The sequence below is a fragment of the Rhopalosiphum maidis genome, chromosome 3, assembly GCF_003676215.2.
Source record: "Rhopalosiphum maidis isolate BTI-1 chromosome 3, ASM367621v3, whole genome shotgun sequence".
NCBI lineage: Eukaryota > Metazoa > Arthropoda > Insecta > Hemiptera > Aphididae > Rhopalosiphum > Rhopalosiphum maidis.
This window is the reverse complement of record NC_040879.1, coordinates 45,376,809-45,404,215: the sequence shown is the minus strand read 5'-3', so window position 1 is coordinate 45,404,215 and position 27,407 is coordinate 45,376,809. Positions and strand designations below refer to the sequence as shown.

At 27.1% G+C, this 27,407-nt stretch overlaps 2 protein-coding genes and 2 non-coding genes across 4 annotated transcripts; 2 read left to right on the top strand and 2 right to left on the bottom strand.

Annotated features, from left to right (window-relative positions):
* Positions 1 to 1,728: 1,728 nt before the first annotated feature.
* Positions 1,729 to 1,923, bottom strand: LOC113559500. The gene has a single exon (XR_003406000.1). It is a non-coding gene; the product is annotated as a U2 spliceosomal RNA (small nuclear RNA).
* A 4,572-nt stretch (positions 1,924 to 6,495) lies between these two features.
* On the top strand, positions 6,496 to 6,619 carry LOC113559514. The gene has a single exon (XR_003406013.1). It is a non-coding gene; the product is annotated as a U5 spliceosomal RNA (small nuclear RNA).
* A 3,230-nt stretch (positions 6,620 to 9,849) lies between these two features.
* On the bottom strand, positions 9,850 to 12,499 carry LOC113555690 (mitochondrial substrate carrier family protein V-like). Its single transcript, XM_026960200.1, has 7 exons — positions 12,161 to 12,499; positions 11,353 to 11,965; positions 11,163 to 11,272; positions 10,759 to 11,038; positions 10,557 to 10,704; positions 10,352 to 10,485; positions 9,850 to 10,219 (listed from the first exon to the last, which is right to left on the bottom strand). The coding sequence occupies exons 1-7, from the start codon at positions 12,497 to 12,499 to the stop codon at positions 9,936 to 9,938; spliced, it is 1,908 nt and encodes a 635-aa protein (XP_026816001.1). The 3' UTR covers positions 9,850 to 9,935.
* A 5,835-nt stretch (positions 12,500 to 18,334) lies between these two features.
* On the top strand, positions 18,335 to 26,850 carry LOC113556658 (major facilitator superfamily domain-containing protein 1-like). The gene is made up of 11 exons (XM_026961744.2): positions 18,335 to 18,713; positions 22,686 to 22,845; positions 22,914 to 23,064; positions 23,565 to 23,690; positions 24,367 to 24,578; positions 24,648 to 24,858; positions 25,194 to 25,407; positions 25,476 to 25,573; positions 25,979 to 26,091; positions 26,361 to 26,460; positions 26,530 to 26,850. Exons 2-11 carry the CDS (start codon positions 22,710 to 22,712, stop codon positions 26,588 to 26,590), a joined length of 1,422 nt encoding a protein of 473 aa, XP_026817545.1. The 5' UTR covers positions 18,335 to 18,713; positions 22,686 to 22,709; the 3' UTR covers positions 26,591 to 26,850.
* The last annotated feature ends 557 nt before the right edge of the window (positions 26,851 to 27,407 follow it).

Genomic DNA, 27,407 nt, shown 5'->3' with positions numbered 1-27,407 from the left:
TCATCAAGGAGTATTGTCACTCCTTCCTCATATAGTGCAGTATCAGCCATTATAATCTTACTTTGGACTATATATTGTGTACCTATCATTGGATTAAAAAATTACATGTATTTATTTTTATGTATGTATATCTATATTCATTGTTCGATGGGCATACAAAATACTTTCATGTTCGACTACATGCATTTTTTTTAAATTTAAACATGTACCTATGATTTCAATTTTATTATTTGAATATTTATCTAATTAATTATAGACCTCTGAATGCTATAGTAGGAGTATGCCAAAAAATATAACATTTGTTATTCGGGTATCTGTCTGCATATTAACAGTTGACATTTTCACCGAACACTAAATATTATAGATGCATTGATAAAATATATTTTTTCATTAAAATTAAACAAAGGAATATTCAGAGCTTTGAGTAGGTATTTATGTGATCATTTTATAGCTCCAAAGCTTGGGATAAAGTGAATAATCAATAGAACAAGGCATACGCAAAGTTTGAAAAAAAATTTGATGTACCTACTACCTAGTACCTATGTACTTACTTCTGCTGTAATCACATAACCTCCTAGTTCCTAGTGTTAATCGTTTGTTCATAAACTCGTCGACATTGAACAATATCTTAAATCGTCTTTGTGTTATTTGTGAATGAGAAGACTTACATTTGTATTTTTATCGTTATTTGTTTGTTTGTCTTAAACGTTTTATCATTTAGTGATAAGCTCTCGAAACGATATCATGTTTTGTTAATTAATGGGCGAGGCGACTCTACCACAGAATGTATTCTGTGACTCTACGACAAAAGTCGATAGGATGATAGTGATCGACGAGATAATAATAATAATTGTAATATCATAGTGATTTCGTGAGTTCAAATTTAGTATCCACTGTGGACTATGACCGTAGTCTATATTGTATTTAGTGGATCGTGTCAAGGTAGGGGAAGGCATTTGCCTCGGAATGAAATTAAATGATAGATTTTTTTTTGTTACTCGTTTATTAAAACACATAATATACTTAATATTCAAAGTTCTGAATGACCCGTATAAACGTTCAGTAATACACGTGCGTTTATCTAACTCGTAATACGCTGCTCGAGTATAATAAAAATTAAACACCTAGTGGACACAGCAGTGCACGTAGTCGTAGCGGCGGCGGGTTATGAACGAGTGTATGTGTGTGTGTGTGTGTGTGTGGCAGACGGCAACGCCCGTCGTTTTATTACTATACATGCTACACGCGAAACAGAAACGATGACAATCGTAATAAATATTTTGAAAACATCACATTTTTTCGTACGTCTTTACTTAACAAAATCAAACACCTGTTCAAAAAAATCGTGTAGTGTTTTAAATTTTCCGAGATTTTATTTTAACAAGTATTAGTGTACGAATTAAAACAACACGGAACGGTGTTTAAGCAAATCTCAATGACGATCGAGACCATCTCAAGTCTTTGAAATAATCGTTTCTCACTTTTATGTTGAGGTGAATGAATATAAATTTATGCTCTCGCCTATAAATTCCTCGATGATTAAGTTTTAACATAACCTAATACTGTACGCGCTTTGAATAAAAGAACGCCTAACGAATTGACCGAGGATACGTATATTTTTTGAAAATCCAAAAATCGAGCCTTTATGAAAGTGGACTTTCACATTTAAGGAGAATTCACATTTTGATATATTTTGGTTTAAAGATTTATCCTAAGATCAGTTTTGTTATTATATGGGCCGTTCCCGGTGGTACTGCAATACCGGGTCAACCCGCGGTGGAGCAGGAGCAAGCCCCAAAATCTCCACCAAAGTTTGAAAAAATTAGTTTAACATTTGAACCTTTCAATGAAAGGTGTATCAGATGTTAAGCTGATAAGAACAGATACTACACTTTGATCTTAGCCGATAGGCCGAGAAGCGATACTCTACCAAATTCACTGAACTATCTTAAAGACAAAAACGATTTTGAGACGATTGCAGTATCAAAATTGGACGATTTCGGTGAAGCGAAAGTACCGATTTTCGAAAAACCGGATTTTCAAAAAAAGACGTATACGACAAAAATTTGTTTGGCTTTACCTTACCTATCACCAAGAGTTGTAATTAATTAAATGATTTGATAGATTAATTGTCAACAATCCGGTCACACAAATGGTACAGCTCGTTTGCGCCATCTATCGTCAACGAAAAATGACGCGTACGTAAAATATTCGTTTCCACGATACGTATTTCACTATTTCACCACTGTTTTTTTTTTTTTCATTGCTTTTCTTAAATAATAGTATCAACTTATAGAACAATATGTGTTAGTAAATAATTGTTTGAACACGACGACACGATTATTATCAACAGTATCGTTACGACAGAATTATAAGAAAAAACAGCGTTTAAACGGAATAAAATCCGACAACGGTGGCTATCGGTTTGAACAGTTTTTCGCTTTTCGATCGACGACTGTGACTGATCATTTGCTTGTACATACCACATACATTACTGTACCAGTCAATACCATTCGACTATAGTTCAATTGACCTCAAGCGCATTTGATTTCAAATTATAAAATGTCATTGCATACGCGTAATGATGTTGTGCGACGAATACGGCGGCACAGCGTCTATCATCGACGGCGATCACATCGTATTGATAGCGTCCTCTAGTAGTCATTACTGTACACTTTGTCCGAATTTTAATAAAATTATATTTTATATGGCTTAAATAATATGACATTTTAGAAATTTAGAAGAATCTTACATTACTGTTTTTTTAAAATAATCTTTACAATAGAACGGTTATATTTTCGATAGTTGATGAATTGGTATCATGTATCACTCGTAATATTATCATAATATTATAATATAATACTACCAAATAACCGATTTTGTGTTTTATTTGAAATTGTTTTTAAAACCATCAAAATTGACAAAAATCATTTTATTATTATATTTTCCAATACACATAATACACACACAAAAAAAATTAATATCAAAAAAAGTAATATAAGAGAACATAGATAATAAATATGTATTGTTGAATGGACATTATTTGTGTATAACATTTTGATATAGACAGTGGACATTTTTTCGAAAAACTAATTTTTATATTTTCAATAAACTTTTTGAATGATAGTCTATTTTATTATAAAAACAATCGATGTGCATACATGATCACTCAATTACTAAAATAGAAATTTAAAGAAAATTAAAATTTATTAGTAAAAACATTGATTAAATATTAAAATATATATTACGTTATGGGCTATTGCTGTCTAAAATATAAAAATACATTCTAATATTTAATTATTTTTACTTTAGCGCTTTAATACAGTGAAATCTTTATATAGTGAACAGTCATGGGGAATTGAAAAATGTCTGTTATAAGAAGGAGGTTAAATTATGAAAAATAAAAAATAGGTTATAAATACATACACATTTAAATAAGTATTATTTATTATACTATACTGTAATATATTTATTATTTATTATTAGTATGTATTTATGTATTAAAAATAAAAAATGGATATTTTTGTATTACATTTATGTTTTATATATAATCACTATAATAAAAAATATCAGTAATTTATTTATTTATTTCTTTTAGTAAATGTTTTCTATTCTTCACAATAGATTTGCAAATTTTCTATTATGGACATATGTAGATATGTGTTCAACACAATCAATGCAACTGAAAACCAAACCTTTTTTCATTTATTAAATAAGAAGACCATTAAGATAAGGAATATAAAATAAAATGTATAAAAGATAAAATAATATAGTGTATATATTTTCTTATAGTATGTACTAAGTACATAATGTACATATATTATGTCTGTATATGAAAGGTTAATTTTAATTTTTGTACTGATTTTTAGTGTCCACGTCCACTAGAAGTGTCCGCTATTTAGAGGTTAAAACTTCTATTGTGTTCATGTATTTTTGAGGAATTTACAAGTGTTCACTATTGGGGATGTGTCCACTTTTGATAAGAGTCCGTTAATAATAGAAGTTTCACTTCATGTTTATCATAATTATAATAATAAAATATTGCCTTCGAAGAAATAAGATCTAGTGCCTCAGTAAATTTTATAAACAAACTTTATGGCTTATGCACTCTTGACACGTAAGCTTGGTGAAAGTAGATAATAAAACCACAAGAAAAAAAATGCTTACTAAGCTAGGTTTATACATTTTATTACTTAAGAGGACGCCATACACGCATGTGTTGTCTCTGTCTTATTAACGTACATAATAACAAATTTTCTTTCAGCATAACACCATTTTGTAATATTAGCTTTAATATTAGTGTAAATTTAACTATTATTAAATTTAAAGGTAAGAATATTATCTAGACAATTACATATGATTTGATTGATATTATCATTTTAAAGTGAGTTACAATCATTATAAAGTTGTTATATTTTGCATAGCTGTAACTCACTTTAAATCAATAATATCAATAAAATCATTTGTCATTGTCTAGATAATATTCTTACCTTTGAATTTGATAATAGGTAAATTTACTGTAATATTAAAGTTAACATCACAAAGTGTCAAAATGTATTCTAGTGAACGAAAATTTGTTATGATGTACTTTAGTAAGACAGAGACAACACTCGCAGGTGTGGAGCGTCCTCAACATTTTCGTAAATTACATACAAATAATAATATATCTGTGGTGCGCTCTAAAGGCCATTCTAATCGAACACAAACTATATATTTTTTTTAAATCATCTTTGTTTTTATTGTGATTTGAATATTTCTACGTAGTAAAAAATTGTTTGAAATCGATATCATCGGTTTCGTCGTCAGTCGTTACCTTGAAATTACAACAAATCACATTTAGTGTTGGAAAAAAAAAGATTCGACAGTCGCGTCTTATTTGAACAAGATTTAGATCGACGCCACTCGACAATTTTTCCCCCAATAAATTGCATTACCTACAAGTGTCAAGTAGTAAGACCGTGAACAATTTGTGGACGATACGGATCCGATCCATTGACATATAAATACGTCATAAATGTGTTATTACTTATAATATTAGTATCGAAAATATAGTGCATGAAAAAATATATTTCTTTCGATTATCGTTCCGGTCGCGATACCGATAGCGCTCTCGAGTAGCCACGGTAGAAACCGTCCAATATCTGTACAGTGGTTTGTTGTTCTAAAAAACAGTGAAATGAACACGGCGAGAATACGTGTTGTAGAAAATTTTCACCACCAGGATCACCAGCTGCGCACAATATAATTCTAGCAAACTGTACACGTTTATGTTCTATAGTCGGATACGGTTCACGAATACGTTTACCGCTCGCGTAAAGACTAAATGCAGTACGCACTCACACGCTGCGGAGGTGGCGATTATATTATACACTTATACAGTTGCGGCCGGTCGCAATTTACCGAAGACCAGCGAAAGGTTATTATAATATAGTGACGTACTGATGTTTAAAAAGCTGTTTGTTAAGACGTTGCGTATTCGAAGTGATATGGAAAAAACAGAAGTTTTTTAAAATATTTTTCATAATTTTTATTGCTTTGCGCCATGACGATTAAGTTAAATTGGTCGTTTAATTAAAGCGCGTCTTGTTTAAAAAATATAACTGAACTGTCCAATGTTTTTCAAACTTTTGGCTTGTATCTCCGTTTCAGTGTGTGTGACGGACCTTTAAATATGATAATATCGTGCGTTGGCGAATTACGAAATAGTACGGTTCACGATACTGACATTAGCATACGAAATTTTTCTGTATCGCACTTACCGCGGTAAATCAACTAAATAGAGAGTAATGCGACTATATAATATACGAGTGAACGCTTAACGACTCGAAATTTAGTCGAAGTGTTCATTCTTCGAGTGAAACAATGAAAAATACAATAAGCAAACACTTTATCGTCAAGACGTACAGCTATTATTCGAGTGGCAGCCGAGTGATCATAATATCGATCGACGTGATTTCCGTCTGCGGGGCCATCACCTTTGGAAATAGAAAATAACGACGGACCCGTTTGTGTCATTCATATCGTCGTCCGCGTTTCGATACGTATTGTAATAATAATATTATTATCAGTAAAACGTTTTCCACCGGTTCGTACTACCGTTACGTCGCTGTCAGAAAATCCGCAACGGGTACACGACGAGAGCTGATCCGTAGGGATTCGTTCGGATCGCGGTCTTCGAACACTATACGTCGCTCGACCGCCGCCTACGGTTCGGTGCTTCGCCGGGCGGTCAACAGATGGCGTTTTCGAGCACGGCCGTTTGCCGATGCACTTTCCGCGGGATCGTCAAGCGTTTCGGGCGACTCGCTGCCACCGATTTTCACTGTCGGCCGTCGCGACGACGCCAAATGTTTTCGCCGGTCGCGTTCCGGACGTCCGCCGACTCGACAGACATCCGTCCGTACCCGGGAAAACGGCGTAATGCGAAAACCAGCCTACTGCACGGCACTGAGACTCGGCCGATTGTATATAGGGAACCGGACGCCGGTGCACAGGCAACTCCGGTTCCCTTTCAAATCGAAAAAATCTTTCGCCTTTTACTAAAGATTTCCGTGGAGGGGAGCACTCAAAGGAGTCTAGAAATTCAATTTTTTAAATTGCCTGATCGTCTGGTCGGGCTTCTGTCGCCAAATACATTGCAATAATTACTACAACTGTCGACTCGTACGTGTCGGAAAACGTGTTACGAGATCACTGTACTCATCGTGTCCGAGTATGTGTTTCGTGATATCTTTACGGCGCGTCCGTCCGCGTCAGCGAAATACGTCGATAGTACAGGGCCCATAGCACGACGACGTGTTAGGTGGTGCGCGCGTTACTACATAACACTGTGTGCAGTAGTAGTGTGGTGTCGTATACGTTTTGGTATTTTATTTCAAACCGCATAACTATAATATAATAACTACCTATATAGTGTACTTGTTCAACGACAAAATATCAGAAAACTGCACGGACGATCGTCCTTCTACTTAAAAAAAAAAAAATCATCTAAATCGCGCGTTAAGAATTGAAATGAACCATGCAAACTTTCTAGTGAACATTTTTATAAAAAATCTACTTTTCGATTTTCGTTTACGGCGCGCGAGGCCTTGGTGTGCTGGGTGGGAGAACACGACAGCTGTCGTGACTATTGCCGCCGCGGCCTGCGGCTGCGTGGCGACGTCTCGTTTTCGATTTCGACGTTTTGTTACTCCTCGTAATATATTTATTATTGATATTACAGTAAAATCTCATTAATCCGGACAGCTGTTAATACATTTATAATACGTCAATTACGCCAGTTTATGCCGTAGATTGGAATAAACACGAAAACGAGTTCTATACATTTCCCAGTGCGGGTTATTGCGATATTTTTTAGATTTAATATTGTTAGGTATGCATTAATTTGTATAATATTATATCCAATAAAATTTTCTTAAATTTATAATTTACGATTTTTGGTTATTTTGTTCAATCCGGGACTTTGATTAATTCGGACAACCTAGAGCCCCAATTAGTCCGGATTAATGAGATTTTACTGTATTGTATATTTTTATTTCGCCTAGTCGGACTACACAATTGCCGCCCTAACGCAAATATTATTTTGTCGTCCCGTTAAACTTATCCACGAATAAAACGTATGTTTAAGTACTCATTTTGTCATAACTACCGAGTGTAATAATATTATATTTTCTATTTGTACATAGTAAATAGTAAATACTAACGTTCATACGTACTACCATAAAACCCGTTTCATTCTTAGAAACTAGGTAATAATAGCACCTCAACTAAAACCGGACTATACAGAATTAAAGAACACAAAGATTTTCTCGTAAATAATTCGATTTTTTTTTAAATAGTAAAATATATTTTTGATTTCTGAAATAAATATTATTTCTGTATAATTTGTGTAATATTTCTACTTTACCAGGGTTACAGAGAGCATTTTATAGTTAATCAAAATAATCATCACAATTTTATCTTTCGGATAGAAAAAAGTTTTATTTTTGAATATGCATTCTTTTTATTATATATTCACATAAACACAGTGGCTCTGGTTTATAATTAGATTTAAAATACGCGAAAAAAATATTCTTTCGTCTTAAATAATGGTAAATAAATTATTAAATAGAAACACTAAAAATTAAAACCAACACTTGATATATATTTATAAAATTAAATCAGTGTTTGGTATAATATGAAAATGTAATATTTTATAGTATATATTATAGGTAGGTATGTTTTCTTTAATTGTAAAGATTAATTCACAAAATTACCTACCTCATGAGATTTAAAAAAAAAAAAACCAGTATTTTCAATAAAATATTGGTAAAAAATTGCTGCCCTCGGCAACTCCTTACTTGCCTGACGCTAAATCTGACTTCATCAGTAAATGTATTAATTTATTAATTATTAATTATTTATCAATTAATGATGATATCACATAATTAATTTACATGCGTATAATTTATATATATATACAGTAGAAACCGTTATAATGGCATTCAAGGGACTAGTCAAAATTGGTCATAATAACCGATTGTCATTATAACCAAAATGACAAAAATTAAATTAAAAACTCTTTTATATATGTTATTTAATATGTTTTTATTATGTAATATGTTATTACAATAACATTTTTAATGTGTTATTATATTATATATATATATAAATCGTAAATTTAATTCATATAGAAAAAAAATAATAATACAATTTTTTAATATAATAATAAATACACGAATATCGGAAAACTAACGATAAATTTACAAAAAAACGATGAAATTAGCTTTATCAGTTGTTATAAGACCTTCGATAAAATTAATAAAGGCATTATAGACATACTTATTTCCAATAAAATCAAAAATAACCGTCATAACATCCCTATAGCCACTATACAGACGTCATTATAATCGATACAAATTAGTACATACAAAATAGGAGTTTTGCTGGGACTTGCAATCTAAGGTCATTACAATCGGTGTCATTATAAACGGTTTCTACTGTATATAATATATAAAAATATTTAGCATGTTGCTGGTAACATTTGTTCATTTGGTCATAAAAAAAAATTCTAAAATTCCATTATAATGTAGATTGTTGTAGTAAAAATGTATTTTACTCTATACTATACTAAGTTATATAATAAAAATAAATAAATAAAGATAGATATGGAGAATAACAGATTTATATTTTTATACTTCTTCATATAATTTTATGCAATGAGAAAACAACATTTTTCAAAAGAAGTATATTTTTTATATTTCAATATTTTTAAAAATTATAAATTATTTATAGATACCGAACGTTTTTAGGAGTTCAATGTAGACAATTTCTATATATATGTACATACGGGCCATGTAAAAATGTGCGTAGTAAATGATCATTTTTTAATTTTCATAATCAATTAATACAATAATTAATATTTTTAAAAAATATCGTTCTTTTTTCCGTGTTCTTTTTTACTTTGGTTTAATATAATATAATTCAGGAAAAAAAATTAAAATCAAGAAAAACGGGAATTTTTACAGTATTTGATAAAATTGATTTTGTTTTTTTAGTTTAATTTCAAAACTAATAACTGTAGGTATATACTTTAAATGTTCAATAAATGCTTAAATTAGTATTTTATATACATGATATAATTTTCAAAATATTTTGACTTTTTTTTACCTCTACAAGATTCGAAAACATACATATTTAATTTCATAATCTAAAGAAGAATATATTTTAAAGAGTATTTTGATACATTAAAAATGAATTTAAAATGTTTATTGGTTAATTAGTTATAAGTATTCAAAGTTTATAAATTAGTGGAGTGGAGTGGTTTAGGACCTATACTTTAGGAGAACACCGCAAAACGTTAGTCCACTACTCCATTTATTTAAATTTTAAACACTTATAACTAATTACTAGTTTAAAATGTGATTTCTATTAATTAAAATACTCCGAAATCCGAATCACATCCACTTAGAATCATCCGTAGTGTTTTTGAATTGGCTTGGTTTTTCGAATCTACAACTGTTTATAAACGTTTCGTACGTTGCAAATGCTATCCCATTAACAGGAAAGGCCCGTAAGCAAAGTAACCAAAATCCTCGTAAGAAACTTGTGATGCCGCCGTTATTGTAAGTTTTTTTTGTACAATCCCACGCACCTTTATATAACGGCTGCTTGATATTGTCTGTGATAATTTTTGATTTGATTACGTCAAACGGTAACACTAAAATCCAACTTAGTACGCCTAAATTAAAATCATGCGAAATGGATTATAATATATTATAAGATTTTTTTCAAAATTGACAATAATTAATTAAATATTTCTGTTACGCGTTGATTATTACTATGATTTGTTCAATTAGTTATTGTTATTTACCTGCTACGCCACCAGATATAATTTGTACATGTTTTGGCATTGAATCTACTTTGGTTTCAGAATGCGATAAATTCATTAGCATGCTACACACATGTTCATATGATAGCACATAAATTCCCATACTAGGAACATCTCTAAAAAATATGATAGATATTATGCAATAACTATTTTATTGTGTACTCTACTCTTATATAATTTAATAAACCTAATAAACAACAATGTTCCACCTCGATACAGTGAACGTATACCGTTGATCTTATAAAGTTCGATCATTAATTTATATGCACTGGTCGGTCTGGTCGTTGTTAATTTTTCAGCTTCTTTTGAATATTCTCGCTTGAAAGTTGAAATATCTAAACCAGGTATATTTTTATGCATCATGTAAATTTAAGTTTTAAGAGGTTTACTTCTCGCTTGTAACAATGTTTTGATAACTTCAATTGGTGTGTTTATCAACGCATAAGAAAAACCGGCAATACAACCCGAAATAAATATGTCGAAATGCCAATATTTGTGCAAATTATCATCATTGTAGCAAAATCTGACATCAATATTTTTATTTGTTTTACTGTCGTCGCGTTGTATTTGGATTAACCTCATCACGTTACCATAAGTTCCAAAAAATACCGAATTTGCAACACCAACACTTAAGATCGGAAACATCATTCCTCTAAAATATCCTTTGAACTATTCAATATAAAATATTTAGTATAAATTTTAAAGGAATATTTTTTGTAAGTCTTAAATTGTTTAAAAACTAAATTTTGTTTAGTTTTATTGTTAATACTTTAATTAACTAATTTTTATTTGCCTTATCTTGATTGTAAATATCTTTAACGGTTTTTTTTACATTATCATTAGTCACTTGTTGTACTACTTTTACTGTATCTATTGGATGTCCCACTAATGTAGAAACAATACCTGAGAATTAAAATGCATAATGTAAATACGTATTATGCGTAATTTTTTGTCCGATTATCGTTGAACTACTTATAACAAACCAGCTGTCCATCCGGATATAAAATCACAAATTGAAAAAAACTTTTGATAGGAAACACTTGACAGTGAATTCGGAATTTCCGATAAATATTTTCGGTAAAATATTTTTGAAAACTCCACGGTAAGCAGCAAAACTCCGGTGACCGGTACGGTTTTCACCATTGTTGGCAATAGACCGGAGTACAATCCTCGTGAACCATTACTTAGAATTTCATTTTTAAACATCTGAAATTCGTTCTCTTTTATTGCCATCTGCACACGGGATTTTATTACATCTATTGGGTAAATGATCAACGACGTGCATATCCCGGCTAAAGATCCCGCCATCATTGTGGCTAGAGCATCACAGTTTTCCTTTCGTTTACCTTCTGGTTTTAATAGTTCGCGAGATAGTTCGTATACACCGAAGAATACTGAACACCCTATAAACTCTCTGACTATTGTACATCCAAGCCCACGATACAGGCCTTTAAAACCTTCAGATTTCCAGATGTTTTTAAAAACTTGACCTGTTGTTTGATCTTGCAATTTTTCATTAGTTGAAACCTCATTGCTTATTCCTTGCATACGTATTTTTATCAATTCGGTCGGGCAAAGTACTGAAGCAGAAAAAAACTAAAAAAATAAATAAATTTCACAACTGTAAATATTTATTGAAAAATTATAACATGCTATTTTTTTTATGTGCTATGTACTTATGTGTATGCAATATGCATAATGCTTATCATTGAATATTATAAAAATAAATAGACCTATAAAATATTATGAATTTCAATTAGGTAATTCAATATTTAATATTATTTTACTTACTGACGCAATACTTCCCGCTGCTGCATTTTCGATGTAATTCAAATCAGTTGTATCGTTTGCTCCGACCGATTTGGCCACTATTTTCTGGCACTGTCCGTAAGTACCAAACATGACCGCCTCATCGGCACCATTTGAGACGAGTGCCGGTAGCATACCCGCATACAGACCAAAAAATCCTTGTTGACGGACAGTATTTGATAAACATGGAAACATGCCGCCGTACATCTTGGGGAACAATTGCATTTTCACCTTGACCGTGTCCAGCGGTTGGCCCACTAATACGGACGCAAATCCGCCGGTAATACCGGCCAGTACATCCACCAATAGTGTCTTGTCCATCGCAAATTACTTTACCTTTGATATGTATTCGTTTTGCCGTATTTGTAGCCTGTACCGAAGGTTTCTGTAAACCATGTGTGTTCATACAATATTATACAAGCATTATTCACTACACCCACTGCGGAGTTTGAAATCTGAACAAAATCTAGTAATCAACGCCATAGTTGCCTGGTTCCGATATTTCCTAGCAACAGTTGTTAATGCGATGGTGAATAAATATTTTCACAAATACATAGGATGCGTATACCTATTTGTCCTATTTTATCTATGTATTCTATATCTGTATTGTTTTTATTTTTTATATAATAATTATAAAAAAAAAAAAAATAGGAGAGACGTAAAAGTTTTAATTAAGGGAAATGATACTTTGAGGATAACAGCTTAATCAATTTATCAACAAACAGATTTGAATATACCTATATTGTTATTTAAATTATTTAATTGAAAATAAAGAAAAAACTAAAAAATGTTGTTGCTCAAATTGTGTTGAGCTATCCTTAAATAGTTAAATAGATCTCAACACATGTCATAGGTAGATTATGTGAAAATAAAAGTATATAGTCAGACCACAAATACATTTTAGGTAGGTAATGATCGACTTTATATCTTTACTTTAAATCAAGTTCTGTAAAATATAAATTATAATTACAATAATATATTATGTAATATGTATATATAATTTATTATAAATAATATTATTATTTATTATTATTATTATTATTATTAAAATTAAATAAATGTTTATAAAATATTTCAATTAAAATTTGAATTATTATCAAAACATAATTTATTACAAAATGAGGACAAACAAAATAACTTAATTTTTGATGTAAAAACTAATAGTATGTATAAACATAAAGGTAAATCATTGCATATTATGTTGGTATTTTATTAAATCAAGAACATAAAATATTTCTATACCCAAATTTTACACAAAACTACCAAGTATAAAAATTGACATCGAAATTTCATTTAGCAAACACCTTAGTTTAATAATTATTGATTGCAGATAAATTGGATAATTGATTTAGATAAATGGTTCATCTAAACAGTGATATGCCTTTAATTTTTTAAATACATTTTATCAAACAGCATACATACCTAATGATTTTGTGCCTATGATTAAAGCTCTAAATTCTGCTAACAATCATCCTTATGAAATAAATAATATGATTATATTGAAAAGTTATATTATAGTAAATTTTAAGTTTCTGTATGTATAATATTTTCATACAATTTATCCCATTTAATGTAACCTTCGCAAATGGGTCCTTAAAACAGTACGTATCAATAATAAACGTTTTACTGTTAAATATGCACTGCACACTAAGATCATTTATGACACATTACAAAATTGTCTCTTATTTCTTGTTCTATTTTAGCGTACAGATTTTGCTGTATTCGATTCAATAATTTGTATATTATTAATATCAATATATTATCTTATAATTTCCATCACCTTTATAATATATCACATTAAATTTAGTGTACTCACCAGCTTTAAAATGTTTATGATAAAAATGAACAATTAAAAATTATTGGTATATTAGGTAACAAAATAACGAGTTGTAAGAATACAATACATATAAGTAATACAAATATACAATATAAGTAAAATGTAAATTAACTCAAACAGTCATACAGAGTTATTGTCATAAGTACCTACTATTCAATATTGATTGAATATAGTTTACAATTTTTGTATTTAATGTTCTTAATGATCTTATGTTTATTTATTACTATAAATGTTAGGAAAATGTACAATACATAGAAATTAACCAGCTTGTTTTTAGTGGAAATCTAAATCATTTTTCTTATATCAACTCTCCTAGAATTTCAAAATTTTCACTTAGGTATTAATTATTATTATCTTTCATAGGTTTTTTTAGAAAATGTATTAATGTATTATAAAAAAATTTAATTTAACAAAACTTTGTAATAGTTTTAGACTTAAGTTATGAAATACCTAATAAATTATTGACACAGATCTTTATTATATTTTTTTAACATTCCATAGTAATTAGTTAAATAATACAAAACTTATAGTTGGAATACAATGGTAATTATAAATATTTTCCTAGCTGTTAATAATATAACTACACCCAACTTTTTCTTTAGCAGTAATTAAAATTATTTAATACTTAAGATAAGAGTAGGTAATAAATATTTGTTATTTAATTTTAAGAGAATATTATTATAGTTTAAATTTGAGTAATTTTTACAACTTAATTTAAAATTTTAACTCTACTATATACGTAAGTTATGCTTCAAATATATTTTAATTTTAATGTGTAATACAAACTGAAGGCAATGCCTGGTAAATAGTAATTGGTATGAGTGTATGACTTGAAGGCAGTAGCTATGAGCTATATATTAATTATACTAAAACAATAAAATAAAGATATTTACCTACCTACAAAGCTATAATAATATTCAAACTATGTTAACATAAATAAAAGAATCATTTATAAAGCCACGTAGACAGACAAACCATTAAGAAAATAAAATTTTTTTAGTAAATATCATAGTTATTTTATCAGATAAAAATTATATTGTTTTTTGTTTTCGGATTTATATTTTACAAGAGCTACAACAGCAAAATGAAATAAACAATAAAAAAAATAAAAACGCAAATAAAATCATCAATGAACTTTGTTTTTGATTTATGATTTAATATATTCTAATCTATTAAATAAACTCGATATATTATTTCCTACTACATAGGTAAAGGTAATAGTAAATAAGTATTATATAAACATTAAATTTATTGTGATGATTGCTCCCGTACATAATTTGTCATTTATCACTTCTGAATTTCTAATAAGGATGGAACCGAAATACTGCATGTTGTATTGCCTATACATAACTTTCAAGGGTTTTCTAAATTTTAATAAACATAATTTAAGATTTCAGATGGATAGGTAATTAATTAAAAATAAAGAATTGTAATTATTACAATGTCATTTTCAAAACATTTAGATTACTTTAATATTATTGATTATTTATACCGCAGTAAGAATCAAAAGTTAATAACAATAATTATATAATATACTATTATAATAATTAAATATAATTATTAAATAAAATTTTTTATTTAAAATGTATTGTTTACTGTATGACTAGTAAAATATATGTATATTTATTGAATTCAAATTTAAAATTTAACACATATATTATAGCGACTTACTCAATGACAAGGTACACTCGTCATAATATACTGTACAACGGCATAGTTATTTTCCCCTTTTTTGTTGATTCTATTTACAATACATTTTCAGATACATTGAACATTGACTTTGATTCTCAGATATTATTTTAAATCATAATTTCTTTTATTAATTTTACTATAATTCTTATGGAAATTGAAATTATACAATTATAAACAATTAAATACACTTTTCTGTTACTTGTTTTATTTTAGTTTAAAATCATGTTTTTTGTTTAAAAAAATCATTTCTATGTATTTTACCAAATATTAGTACACAAATGAATATATTTCATGTATTTTTAGTATACATAAATCTGAGTCTAAGTAATAATCAGGACACTAAAAATGTATAAATTAATATTCATTTATACTCAAGCATAGGCAAAATATGCATTAAAAAGTTTGGAAATATGTATTTAAATTTGCTAATATTATTAAAATATGCACTTTGTAAAAAATCATAAGAATTTTTTTAAATGTCTAAAACTATAAAACATCAATTCATTTTAAAAGTTTTTTATTGCTTTAAATTTGTATACACTTTAAAATAGTCAAAATTAATAAAAATAAATCAAAACTAATACTATCATTTTGTAACTAGGAAAATTAATAAAATAAGAAACAAAAAAAAACAAAAAAAAAACCAAAATATTTAAATAATTAAATATAATATTTTTTTATGTAATAATATACGCTAATAACCCTTAAAATCTACTACATGACAAATATGCCTTTACACTTAAAATATGCAAAAAAATGCACTATTAAACTTTATATAAGTACTACTATTGTTATGAAATGAATTCGTATCTCAGTTAGCATGTTTTTCTGTATAGCAAAAATTACATGCAAATGCATGAACAAGCCCTGGTAATAATCTATATTATAATAAAATATAATAATCTTCTTACTTCCTAGTACACAAATTAATGTAAATATTTATATGTAATATTTTTTATTTTATTCACTTACGACATATATATTATTTTAAATTATAAAACTATTTGCATATTACATAAATAGTATAATCAGTTTAATTTAGGATTGTTATGTCATATTTTCATATGATAAATCCTATAGACCAGAAATACAAATAATCATAACTAATTTATAAGCTCGCAAACGTTTATAGTGTATAATGCTCTTACTGCAACTGATAATTTATTTAAAAGGTTTATTATAGTATGAATAATTTGAAAAATATTGAATTATAAAAAAATAAATAAAATATGAATGTTCATTATTGATTGAATGAAAAATGCTCAATACGATAAGTCCCTTGTACACCAAACACATACGGACACAGCAGTGTAAATTATTCTATTTACGGCAATCACTGTTTAATCAGGGCACAGAGCATTAAATTAGATGCCCATAATATTCTATAATATAATCAAGTGAAACAAGTACATAATTTTTACTTTCATTTTTTCTAAACTATAATAAAATAATTAAGTGGGCAATGAGGGCTGTTTATTCTTTTGTGGGCTAATTAAAAATATGTATTGCACCAGACACAAAACACTGCACACGCCTATATAAATAATACAAACACATAATTAGATAAATTATTATCTAGACCACATTATGCATCACTTGTATAAGTAGAACATTTTTCTTGTGGTTATTCCATCTTCAAGTAGATTTCTCTGTAATATATATACATAATATATTATAAAGTATGGTAGTATTACTACTCTGTACAAAATTTGAACTTCAAACAATAAAAAAAAAAAAAAATTGTTCTTATTTATTTTTTATAATTTAAAGTGTTATGTTGGGGATCTTGTATTGAATAATCAAACTTTTCAGTCGATCCTAACATCTTTATTAATATTTTTTAAAAAAGAAACCCAAAAAATGTCTATACTTCAAATTCTTATAAAATAGCTTGAGATTTTGAAACTATTATTCTGGCAAATGATAATAATTTGAGTAATATTTATACAATTAATATTTTTTGAATTACAACAACATATTATCAAAAATTGTTATTTTACCTTTTAATATCCAATGTCAGAACATTTGAAATTCAATCATTCATGAAAACGTACGTAGCCTTACCATGATTTTTTTTTTTTATATTCCGATAAGACAAACTTATGAGGAAACTTGCTTTTAATTTTCAAACTTCAAGTATGAATTTTCAACAATAATATGATTTTTCGATCATTGCAAATGTTTGTGATTTTAACGATATTGAATATTGTTACAGTAGTGAAATTCCTAGTGATTCGTTTATTCAATACAATATAGAATACTGCTGTCTTATACTGTTCACAGTGACAAAATAAATGTCACAAATGACACGCGTTTGACATTCGAATCGTACGATGAACGGTGAAATAAGAAATATCACAGTAATCACACGACATTGCCAAGACCATAACGATTTAGACTTCCTCGACACAGCAAACAGCCAAACAGGGCAGCTGCAGCACAACCTGTTAGCGTAGTCCGTAGAGTAGATAATAATATTATTATACTCGTGACTGCAGGTGGTGGTGACTGGTCGCGGCGTCTCACACTCTCACGGCGTGCCACAGCCCGCCCGCCCGTTCGCCATACGCTATCAAGTGAAGACCTTCACAACTGATAATGCCTTTTGTGATACGAAATGTGCACGAGCATAATAAATAATAATAATATTATTATACATACGGTCGTGTCGTGTCCGTGTTTTCTTATTGTCCCCTATGGTGTTCTAAACATTCACGCTGATAGAGAATGGTACAACAAAGGCCTTTTATTTATTAGTTTATAACTCCCCCGTTGTCGCGTTACGTTGCACGTACATTATTATTATTATTATTATTTTCGGACGTCCATTATTACATTATTTACTGTCGACTGCTGTACATCACCCCCGCGCGATATAACACAATTTGTGATCGTTCCGTGCGCACAGCAAACGGCCGAGGGATCATCTTTGACATTGTTTTAATCAATACGTTGTAGTATGGTCGGTTGGACGGTCTAAAAAGTACGAATTGCAACGAAAAAAAGGTTAGTCGATTTACGTTGTGTTGAATGTTATTGCTTATGTCCGTCAACACTCAACAGCATGCGAGGTCGCTATTTTACAATGTATCTGACATAATTGTCGTTAAAATTCTAGTTTATAATCGTGTGTTAATTAACTTAATTATTAGTAGATTATTAAGTGTTTACCATACCTATATAAATAGTATAATTATTGTCAACAGTTGGTATATATATATATAAAAAAAAAAAAAATATACGAGTTGAAAACAAATTAAACGATATACCTATGTATATGTTTTTTTCTTTGTTATTGTTGTAACTTATGGTGGTTTTTATGCGAGTTAAAAGAAGGTAAGTTATGACTGAATAAGTTTTACTTTTTATGAAAAAAAGTGTTTATTATTTGGGTGTTATCTTGTATACCTCGTTGTGTAAATTTTCTGTTCCAAATGGCAAAAATGTAGTCACAAAAGCATTGTTCAGCGATCTTTTATATTTTCAAAGTTATACCATTTAATTGTTAGATATCTTTACTCTTTTTAATGATAAAAGAAATGATTCTTTGCATTTCCACTCAGCACTATGCTATTGAAATCGATTTCACTATGGTAGGATATAGCGTGTGGATGCGTAGAAGAACCGATTTTCGTCAGGTCATGACGTGTTCTCTCGCTGTATAGAGCTACAGATTTAAAAAGCATATCTGTAGGATTCGGTGTATAAGAAAATAATTATATGTTAAATAATAATCGATTTTATCAAATTATTGATTAATAATTCAATATTTTACCACCTCTTAAATAAGTTCAGCGACACTTCATTAGAGATATTGAAATATTATCAACCTAATAAATATTTATAATATTTGAAAAATTAAAATATTGAAACTAATAATTTATTGTATAATAATAATTTTTCAAAATAAAATGAACATTTTATTTGTTAAAGAACTGATCATATTATTAGAAGTCTTATGAGTGGCGTGAGTAGGTATATAGAGGCCTATGTGAAATGACTCATATGGGTCCTAAGAAAAAAGTAAATACGCAATGACAAAATTGAATGTATCTAAAGTTTTAAGATAAATATGAACTATAGTCTCAACAATTGCATAGGTACATATTTTATTTAATAAACATGGTTCTTTTTTATTATTACTACATGGAACTTACTTCAATAAAAAAGTTAGTAAACGGTTAAGTTAGGTTTATTGTTTACAAATTAGTTACTTAGGTACATTAATATGTGAATTAACAAGTGAAATTAAATATAAAAAATTACATCTTGTAAATTGTATTAGGTACATTTTAAAAGTTTGAAAAGTTTGGGAAATTTATAGAATATCTAATAAAATAAAACAAAATATATTAAACTTACGTTGTAATTATTATCTAAAATACAATCATACAACATTTATTATATTAAAAATACATAAATAATTTACTTGATAAATAATAATATACATACATTTATTAATTAATTATATACATAACATCATTTTTTCTTTTGTATAATTATTCAGAAAATATGTATAAAATACATAAATAAATGCGTTAAACTATTTGAGAAATTTTATTGTGCAGTTATTTATAACTGTCAATTTTAAGTTCTAATGTTTTTTCTCTTTCAATATTCAGAATTGCAATATTTGTGAATCTTTCTTGTGAAATTGAGTTTCTAAGATAAATTGACGAGCTTAAGCTTAGAAAAAAATGTCCGGCAGAAGCAACTGTTACTGAAATAGTAAAAAAAAATTAAGCACTATGTGAAAACATCATGAAATGATGATATCAAGATCGATTAAATAAACCGTTAGGTCTTTAATATTATATAACATAGATGTGATGTTAATATGAGGATAATTTCTAAAACACAAAAGCTGATTTGTAATATCTGAGTTTATCTCATTAATATATTTTATATGTAAATCGTAAGACACTATAATTATAATTTGTTCATCTATTATAGTAAAATAAATTGGTTTTAAAAAATAAAACTTATAACTTACTATTTTAACAACTTTAAATCTATTTTTGAGATGAAACAATGCAGTGTCCAATGTTATCAATTATTGAAAGTTGTTGGTCACTATCAACTCCTTTGTGGTACCTAACTGTAAATCTTTTATGTTTATAGTTGAATTTGAAAGGTACTTTCTAGTTAATACAAAGTTTCTTAGTATCGTCTAGTATATCATTATAATTAGTTTGTAAATTAGTTAAATCAATAACACCTTAAAGTTAAACAACATCATATTCTATGTTTAAATTCATTGACTGGAGAGTTTTGGATACTATATATTTTAATGATAGTAATATTTTTTTTTGCAAAAACTTACATATAATATACATTCAACAAATTCAAACTTCTTTTTTATGGCACACCTTTTATTTTTTTTATCAGATTTATGAGATTTAAATTGAAAATGAGTAAGTGCTTTAATTACATTATTACACTATTCTTATAGTACAAATGTAGTCATGGTGTGTCTCCCATCATATTTTTTATTTTATTATGAAATTTGTAATTTAATATAAAATATAGGGTATTGTTAATTGGAATTAGCATCTCACCGGTTGTGGGCCTGTGGTGTTTGTATACTTTACGCAACTAGTATTTACGCCACTGAGTTTTATTGAACCATCTTAAGAGACAGTAGTGTACGCAGAATTTTAAAATGGGGAGGAGACTTGAAAATAAATAATTACTTAGTTGTCACAGACTTATTGGCTTGAAAAATAAAATAGTTGCTTTTTTATTTCTTATTTAAATTAAGCACAAAATAAACAAAAAAAATAAAATAAAAAATATATTTGTATAAGGCTAAATATAAAACTATTAGAATGTAGACTAGCTTAATAATGTTTGGATTGTTGATAATATTAGTTAAGTTGTAATCATAGATTATAAATATTAGATACCTTTTTATGGACTATGATTGTAATCACAGACATATATATTATGAGTAAATACATTCTTTGAAATACTATATTAAACCCCATGGATAGATTTAAAATTAAAATAATAATACGAGAAATGGGGGGGGGGGCTTCAGCTTGTTATTCCCCCCTCTTGTGTATGCCACTGCCAAGAGGATGTGATGCTTAGATATGTTGCTTACATCTTAAATATTTACTCATATCAAATTTGTGTTACCAGAATACATTTTGATTTTGTGTTGTTAGATTTAATAGTACAGTAAATTGATCGATAATCAAATTTAAATGTGAGAATATGATTTGTGTTTCATCGTCTGGTTTTTTTGTTAATATTATAACCTTAAAGCAAGTTTTAAGTTTGTAAAAACTTAAAAGTGCTCATAATTCACTTCAAAATAAAAATAAAAAAAACCAGAATTCATTATTACTTTTAAATTAGATATTTTGTTAATTAATTGTATTATTAAAACTAACAACACAAGGCGTATTTTACTATACGTATACTTACTATGTTGTCTCTGTCTCACTAACATACATAAAAGCAAATTTGTGTTCAGCAGAACATATGTTGTGATATTAGCTTTAATGTTAGAGTAAATTTACCTATTATCGAATTTAAAGGTAAGAATATTATATAGGCAATGACATATGCTTTTATTGATATTATCATTTTAAAGTGGGTTATAGTTATGTAAAATATTACAACTTTAAAATGATAATATCAATAAAATCATATGTAATTTTCTAGACAATGGTCTTACCTTTAAAGTTTATAATAGGTAAATTTATTCTAATATTAAAGCTAACATCACAAAATGTGTTTTGCTGAATACAAATTTGCTATGATGTACGTTAGTAAGATAGAGACAATACATGCGGGTATGGCGTCCTCTTAAAATAAAGACAACACATTATGTCAGAGACTATATTATGAAATAGAACTAAGCAAGTTTTTTTAAAGTTTTTATAATTCTTAAATTTATATTGTTTACATAGTTTATACAATTTATCTTATTAGTGTATTTAATTTATAAACTTATATTAAAATTTTCAGTTACTTAGTTTTGACAATTTAAGAATGGAGGAAAATAATCCAACATCGTCATCTGCTATAACTGATAACCACGAAGATGAATACAAAATAACATGGACACATCCAAGTCATATTTTTCAACGACTTGTAGCATTATTTTTAATGTGTTTAATTGGATTCGGTAAGTATTTTTTAGTTGTATTCAAAGAAAGTATGGAAAATGTGAAAAATAATATTTATGATTTTTAGGTTCATATTTTTGTTTTGATAATCCTGGAGCATTACAAGATGATTTTATTCAAGACATGAATTTAACAACTTCTCAATTTGTTTATTTGTATTCGTGGTATTCTTGGCCAAATGTTGTTATGTGCTTTATTGGTGGATTTTTAATTGACAGGTTTTAAGTTATTTATTTAATAATATGCTGAATATTGATTTATTTATAACCAATATGAATGCTTTTGGGATTTAAATCATACTGACATTTGTCCTTTCTAAAAAAAGGTTTTTTTTCATTTACACAAATAATATACATTTTTTAATACACTTTTGTAAAACATGATGATTATAAATTTCATTTAAATATGTATAAATATAAATAAAATATATTTTTTTTATTTTATTTATATTTATATAATAATATGTGCATTTTATTTGTACATGCATTTTTTTTTATAACATAATTAATTAACTTTCAATTAAAGTTAAATTGAATTAGCATAAGATTTATCTGCATATATTTTAATTGCAAGAGCATATCTTAAGGTTATAAATATTTGTTTATTTTGGTAAATTTTAGTTGTATTTATAAAAGAAAATGAATAAATAAATTTACAACATAGTAAATTTATATTAGATAATTGTTTAACTTTTTTTTTTTTTTTTTAATGTTTCTAGTGTTTTTGGGATACGTTTAGGTACCATCATCTACGCATTGTTAGTTGTTCTCGGTCAAATAGTATTTGCTGCTGGTGCATATTTGAATACCCTCTGGCTTATGATAATTGGTCGTCTAATATTTGGGTAATGTATTTTAGTATTAAATTATATACAATTTAAATAACTTTTATCATTTTAACAAAAAAATTAATTAAATTAATTAAACATCTTTATATTGAATTGATACAAATAAAATCTGTGGAATAAGCATAAATATATTATGTATAATTCAGAATAATTAATCCATCCATTAAAAAATAAATTTAATAAAACATGTTATTATTTAATTTAGTTTTTATTTTCATATAAATTAATATAGTACGGATATTTCAATATACTATGAAGAAAAAAATTATAAAATGAATAATTTATATTTTAATGTTTAATTTTTGGTATAGTTAAATGATTTATTGACCATGAAAAATAATATTTTTGTAATAATATAATAAAATACTATGATATACTCAAATTTGTTAAATTTTTAAAAAAATGTAGACTTTTCTTAAAACTTGTTTCTAATTAATATTTAAAATTAGGTAGTTATATAAAACAAATATTGATAAATGTATGGAGTAATATAATATAATATTACCCAAACATTATATTTTAAAAATGTGTATGAAACATTTATATACAAATATATCCTGCCCTTATTCAATTCATAGACATCGTTAAGATAAAAAAGTGTGCTTTATATTAAAATTTGAGTTTCAAAGTAAATACTTGAAAATTATAAAAACTAATAATTTATTTTTAACAGAATTGGCGGAGAATCATTGGCTGTTGCTCAAAACAACTATGCAGTATTATGGTTTAAAGGAAAAGAACTAAATATGGTATTTGGATTTCAAATAAGTTTTGCCAGAGTTGGTTCAACGGTGAATTTTATAGTTATGGAACCATTATATCGATATGTAAAAAAACAAATAAGTGTCCCTAACTATCAAAGTTTATCAATAGTTTTGTTAGTTGGTATGTATTTAATGAAAATCATAAGTTTACTGAAATCTATTAATTTAATTTTATAATAATTTATTTCAGCAAGTTTGACTTGTGTTTTATCATTGGTAAGTGCCTTATTACTTGCTTGGCAAGATAAAAGAGCCGAAAAGTTACTTCATCGAAAAACACCAGATGCTACTGAAGTTGTCAAAATGTCTGATGTGCGATACTTTCCAAAAGTTTTTTGGATAGTTACATTTATTATTGTTTTCTATTACACATCAATTTTTCCATTTGTTGCATTAGGAAAGTAAGAAGATTTTATTATTTTATTTATTTTAAATAATGTTATGATTTTTAAAATAGTACTTAACAATGAGTTAAATCATTGATGTTGTGTCGGCACATAATTTCAATATGTTATTTTTGTAATTTGAAATAATTTTGCAACTTTATTTTTATTTATTACATTTTAAAAATTATTTCTGAATCAATATTGTCAAATAAATCAATTCTTAAAATGATTTAACTTTTAGTTTTGGTCTAATTTTGGGTAACAAAAGAAATTTTGTATTTTTAGTAAAATATTAAATTATCTAATAATTATTGTAATTTGATACCTCACTGTAAATTTTTAATTTTCAGAGTATTCTTTGAAAAAAAGTATAACTTTTCACCTGATTCTGCCAATTTGATTAATGGAATTATCTATATAATATCATCAATCTGTGCACCAGGATTAGGTTTAGTCATTGATAAAACTGGACGAAATCTATTTTGGGTATTCTTATCAATTCTTGGTACCTTGGTTTCGCATATGTTCTTGGCATTTACATTTGTAAACCCCTATATTGCTATGGTATAAAAATTTAACTTAAATTGTAAACATAAATGTGTAACCATAATAATATTTTAAATTCCTTATAGTTCACAATGGGATTATCTTACTCGATGTTGGCAAGTGCATTATGGCCTCTTATTGCTATGGTTATTCCTGAACATCAAATGGGAACAGCATATGGCATGTAAGTATTTTGTGTATGTTAATATTGTACTTGTACTAGTTAATTATGTTTATGTTGTTTATTTACATAGATGATATAAGATATAGAGTTATAAAATAAAATATTTACATATATAATATAAATGAGTTTGAATTAAATATAATGTAGTCAAATCATCGTAAACTGTTAATACAATATAGATTTTAATTAATATATTTTTATGATTTATTTAAGATTTCTTTTTATTCTGAAGTTAATTTAATTTTAAACTTAAAACTTAATCTAGTATATTATGTGAATCAATAAATTAATGAGGAAAACAAATAACAATTTTTTTATTTAAAAAAATTTATTTTAGACAACGATAAAAAATTTAACTGTATTTTAATTCCTTATTTAATATAATTTTTTTTTTGTAATATATAGAGCACAGTCTGTTGAAAATCTTGGTCTTGCTGTTGTTGCTTTGTTAAGCGGTATAATTGTTGATTCAGATGGTTACTATATGGTGGAATTATTCTTCTGTCTTTTATTATCAGGTAAATATTATATTTTAATAATATGTTTTATTGTAATATATATATTTTTTGCAATTATATTTTCAATTATTCAGTATTTTTAGTTTTATATAACTGTACAAAATAAATAATTAGGTATATTTCTTTTATCTTAAATTTCTTCTTATCAAATTGAGTTAATAAATAATGACATTTATAAGTTTTCAATGTGTTAATTATTATAGTTTAAGATTATAACAAAGATACATTTAAATTGTTAAGTTGTATAATATTAATTTATTGGATTTTAGCCGCTTTGTTGCTGACAGCTATTTTGTGGACATGTGACTCCATGAACAAAGGAATTTTAAATATGAGTATCCATCAAAGAAATCAACTTGAATCCAACAAGTAATGAACCAGTTTTTTAGTAAAAATAATTTTCATAATTTTTAAATTTTTAATAAACCTTTTTTTTAGACCATCTTGTCCGGAAAAACAAAATCTTTTACACAATAATGACACCTTCATTGAAGACTAAATCTTAACTAAATATTAACCTTAACTTTTATGTTTACTTTTTATAAGGAAGAAATTAATCTTTGAACAATATATTATTCTTAAATAAATCACAACTTATACGGATTTATTAATATCATATATGTATAACAAATATATTCATAAACCAAATTATATGAAATTCTTACTCAAACATAGCATTGTATGCATATTGTGTATTGTGCAAAAATAAATATAAGTAGTATGAATTTTTTTAGCATAAAAGACTTATTATTTTAAAATTATCATTTATTTTTATATTATTTTAAATACATTAAAGTATACTTTGTAAATGTTTAACTGTTAATTATATTTTATTATTAAAACTATAGCTATGTCTGTAAAACTGATACTAGTATAATTATGTGGAATTTGGTAACATATCTGAAGTCTTAAATTATTTACTCTGGCTTCTTACTTATTTAGAACAACATTTACATTTTTTCTGTCAATAATTGATACAAATATTGTTTTTAATATATAATATATCTAATATAAAATATTATATTATTAATTATAATAACAATGATAACATTTTAAATAACTGTTAGATTACAACTTCATGTTTGTACATTTCTTATTTTAACATAAAGTAGTATGTTATAATTTAAAATTACAGTTTTCTAAACATTTTAATTTTGAAAAATTAGTTAAAATATTTATTTATTATTAAGCTCTTATTATGGTAATTAAAAGAAAAAACAAATGGATTTCAAATGCCGGGGTAATACAATTAGTAGTATTTTTCTGCTCTCCTATTCTAAACTTAAAAAAAATACAAAACTCCATGTTACTAATAA

Bases quoted from the DNA above. Each gene is read 5' to 3' on its own strand.
- LOC113555690 (XM_026960200.1), bottom strand. From the start codon at position 12,499: ATGGACAAGACACTATTGGTGGATGTACTGGCCGGTATTACCGGCGGA. The intron at 11,039-11,162 runs GCAAATAAAAAT...TATATTGAATAG, and splicing joins ATATTTACAATCAAGATAAG to TTCAAAGGATATTTTAGAGG. The intron at 10,486-10,556 runs GTTTATTAAATT...CATATTTTTTAG, and splicing joins GGAACATTGTTGTTTATTAG to AGATGTTCCTAGTATGGGAA.
- LOC113556658 (XM_026961744.2), top strand. From the start codon at position 22,710: ATGGAGGAAAATAATCCAACATCGTCATCTGCTATAACTGATAACCAC. The intron at 25,574-25,978 runs GTAAGTATTTTG...TGTAATATATAG, and splicing joins ATGGGAACAGCATATGGCAT to AGCACAGTCTGTTGAAAATC. The intron at 26,092-26,360 runs GTAAATATTATA...ATTGGATTTTAG, and splicing joins CTTCTGTCTTTTATTATCAG to CCGCTTTGTTGCTGACAGCT.